The sequence below is a fragment of the Rutidosis leptorrhynchoides genome, chromosome 4 (assembly GCF_046630445.1).
Source record: "Rutidosis leptorrhynchoides isolate AG116_Rl617_1_P2 chromosome 4, CSIRO_AGI_Rlap_v1, whole genome shotgun sequence".
Classification (NCBI taxonomy): Eukaryota; Viridiplantae; Streptophyta; class Magnoliopsida; order Asterales; family Asteraceae; genus Rutidosis; species Rutidosis leptorrhynchoides.
This window is the reverse complement of record NC_092336.1, coordinates 529,120,704-529,124,087: the sequence shown is the minus strand read 5'-3', so window position 1 is coordinate 529,124,087 and position 3,384 is coordinate 529,120,704. Positions and strand designations below refer to the sequence as shown.

General features: G+C 35.7%; 1 protein-coding gene across 2 annotated transcripts; it reads left to right on the top strand.

The window, feature by feature from the left end:
- The first annotated feature begins 567 nt into the window (after positions 1-567).
- LOC139844985 (uncharacterized) lies at positions 568-2,224 on the top strand. 2 transcript variants are annotated; one of them, XM_071835207.1, is made up of 3 exons: positions 568-859; positions 1,092-1,157; positions 1,712-2,224. In XM_071835207.1, the coding sequence occupies exons 1-3, from the start codon at positions 688-690 to the stop codon at positions 2,002-2,004; spliced, it is 531 nt and encodes a 176-aa protein (XP_071691308.1). In that variant the 5' UTR covers positions 568-687; the 3' UTR covers positions 2,005-2,224. The 2 variants fall into 2 exon arrangements, with proteins under 2 accessions (XP_071691308.1, XP_071691307.1); XM_071835206.1 differs by having other exon boundaries at positions 571-859; positions 1,089-1,157.
- Positions 2,225-3,384: the final 1,160 nt, after the last annotated feature.

Here is a 3,384-nt window from a genome sequence, read left to right as displayed (position 1 = left end):
TATTTGACACAGAAATTTTAATCTTTTGAATTAATAAAGTTCAAATACAATCACAGTTTTCAACTCGTATTTTTCATTAAAAATTCACAATTTGCCTCAAACATCTTCAAAGTGAGAGTTAAGAATAGTGAGAGTTAAAAATTTGCAGGCATAGTCCAACGGTTCTCCCCATGTACTTTGTGTCATGGGATAGAGAGATGTCATGGGTTCGATCCTTAGGGATGACATGATTTTCTTTAAACCAATTGAACAACCAATAATCGTGATATATATTGACCTATAGGGAGGTTTTAGCGGATTCGTTCACGGACCTCTACCTAGAACCACTGCCCGAATGGATGTGTTCCTGGGTACCGTCGATCGGGTTTGGGTTTCTGCCCGAACGTGTGTATTACGTGCAAATGATGAAATAAATGATTTACTGATGACAAAAATCGCCGTTAGAAAAGAAAAAAAAAAAAAAAAAAAAATTTAGTGTAATCGACCCGACCAACTTAAGAATCAGAAACTCATAAAAATATACGTGGACATGGTTAAATCGTCCTTACAAACCCACACCAAACCACACCCACACATAAATAATTTACAAACAAAAAGACAATAATTATAACATCCATCCGATTCAATGAAAATACATAGAAACGAATGATTTTGTGGAGATGCATCTTCGTCTTCGTATAATTTACAATGGCACTCATGACTTGTTCCAGGCTTTGTATTCACCCCAACACCACCAATTATCCATTTTTAGTTCCTCACAAAACTAAACAAATCTTCACCTTCACTTGTGCTGCTGCTGCACTTTCGAATAAAGCTACAGATGGAATCTCCGGTGACGATGATCGCCCTAACACTTCAGGTAAATATATATTTGTAAAAACTTAGGTTTAAACAGGATGAATTTGCTTAAAGGAAGATAATTTCGAATATAACAAAATAAATCTGATTATAAAGTAGTATTGATTTCGCTTTTGTTACGATGGTGTTAGTATGATCAAGCAACCAATACTAGTTGGTTCATAGTTTCTAACATTGTACGCCATAAAGCATATATCGTTCTGACCTGGTTCCTACTTTTTGTCATGCAGCAGCTTCACCTTCTGCTCGCACACAACTTGATTTCCTGGAACAACTCACCACAAATGCATCTCCTACAGGCATGTTGACATCAATTTCTTGCAACAAAATATATCAGTTTGTTACTAATTTATTGTGATTTTGATTATGATAAAGCATACCATCATTATGATATTTAGTTGGTTTACTTTATTCGCAGTTCTTTATATATGCTCTATAGTAGATAAATGAAATAGCTTTATGGAACAAATCAAATTTCTATGAGTTTGTACATTATTTGCTGATAAAACTATCAAATTGGTATTTGGTAAGTATTCCTCCACAATACATCTTAGGATAGTGCTCTCTGTTCGGGGTTTAAGTAATGATGACAATTTAGACCCATTTGCCCATAAATGGGTCGATTTAGGTCGTTGTAGCAGATTATTATTATTATTATTTTTTGTAGACTAGTTATACATTCTTAGTTTCAGTGATTGTGGAATGCTACAAGAAATGTACAAAACTATTTATATGATTATTTCTCTTCGTATACTTGATCCCTATAACTTTATATTCAAGTTTTAGTAAAGTTTTTGTAGATATAGCATTGTGGTGTATATATAGAGGAATGATTGGCTTATGTGGTCTCCAGGATATGCAAGTGACGGAACCTATGAAGACGAACTGACACTTCGTGAGAAGCTAATATTGTTAGTAGGTGAGCGTGATGACGATTTCACCCTACGTTTGGGTAAAAAACTAAAGGTGCCAAAGCTATTAACAGTGTCCCAAAAGAGAAATATAAAAAGGCAGGCTTATCTAAATGAAGTATCACGGCGAAATGATTCAACTTTTTTCGCCACTATTGGAGCTTTTGTGCTTTTACCTCCTATAATCATATTAGGGGTTGCTATAGCAACTGGTTATGTACAGCTTTTTCCTTGATGTATATACTTGAAACAATATATAAGGGAGGACACGTTATGTAACGTAATACAGACTCGAAACGGGTCACATAAAAAAACGAAACAGGTCAAATAGTCAGCACTAGTATGTTTGTTTTGAGCTGTGGCTATACTCTAATCACATTTGCTGTTACAGTCCAAACAGTAGTATAAATGCAGTGGTTTGATTCATTGTAAAACAATCAATCAAAAAAATAAAATAAGTGACAGATATATGAATAAATTGTTTCTTCTTATTACAAAGCATAAATGGTAGTAATCTCACTTTCAAGAACTAAGATAACAAATTCCATATATATTGATACATATAGTTTCATCTGAAATTTAACCTCAAGGATTTGCAGTGTCCCTCCTCGACCGAAAGACGATTAGTAACCATCAACCAACAACTTGAATCCGATTGCAAACGAGGAACGAGAGTTGAAGTAGCTGGGGGTTGAAATTGAGAGTTGACAATGAGATTAGTTATGTCCAAAAGGGCCTTCCTGCACTTGTGCTTCTTCTTCAACTTCTTCATCTTCGGACCGAGCTTGATATTATTTTCGATATTCTTGTTAAAGGTCAGAAATGGAGGAATGTTCTCTTTATCATTGTAATTGTAATCACGATGATTTAGGAATAATAAAGAGTTCATTCGCTCCATTTTCCTAATAATGGTTACAGTTTGCACAACGAGATTGGAGTAACAGATTTAGATTGAGATTGTATTTGGAGTGAGGGGGAGATATAAATATGAACAAAGATCTTTAAATTTGGAGGGATGGTTTTTTTGTTGTTGAAATATTGGGGTTTTGAGTTTTGAGGTTGGTGGAGGGAAACACAGAATTTGTGTAAAATATTTTGATAGTTTTTGTCATGAATATTTGATTCGGCGCCTATGTTTTGAAAAATATTCACCCTTGGTAGTACTTCGTATGACTTGACCATAATTTATATGTTAAAAGATGTATTAACAAATTAGTTAATTGTTTGCAAAAACATGTGTATCGACAGAGACATGTTAGCTCTGTGTTGACTTTGTCAACCCATCCAGCGGTCCCCGGTAGCCCACTGGAGCCTGGCGAAACACCATCACCCATTTCCCCACAGCATGCCAGGCCCGAGATTCGAACCTGCATTGTTATTGTTGCAATCTTCGCATGCGTGGGACCAAGGGATCATTTGGGCCCGATAAGAATGGTTTTCGATCCAATTATTTGGAAAATCCTCACCTAGTGGGAATCGAACCCCCACCTCCCCTAAGGGAGAGTGAGTCATTCATAGGGATGTCAATGGATCGGATATGGATCGGGTGGTGTCGTATCCATATCCATATCCATATCCATTTAATTTTTGTTCATCCATATCCATATCCATTTAA

Coding starts and splice junctions, on each gene's coding strand:
- LOC139844985 (XM_071835206.1), top strand. CDS start 688: ATGGCACTCATGACTTGTTCCAGGCTTTGTATTCACCCCAACACCACC. Junction 860..1,088: donor TGATCGCCCTAACACTTCAG/GTAAATATATAT, acceptor TTTGTCATGCAG/CAGCTTCACCTTCTGCTCGC. Junction 1,158..1,711: donor CACAAATGCATCTCCTACAG/GCATGTTGACAT, acceptor TGTGGTCTCCAG/GATATGCAAGTGACGGAACC.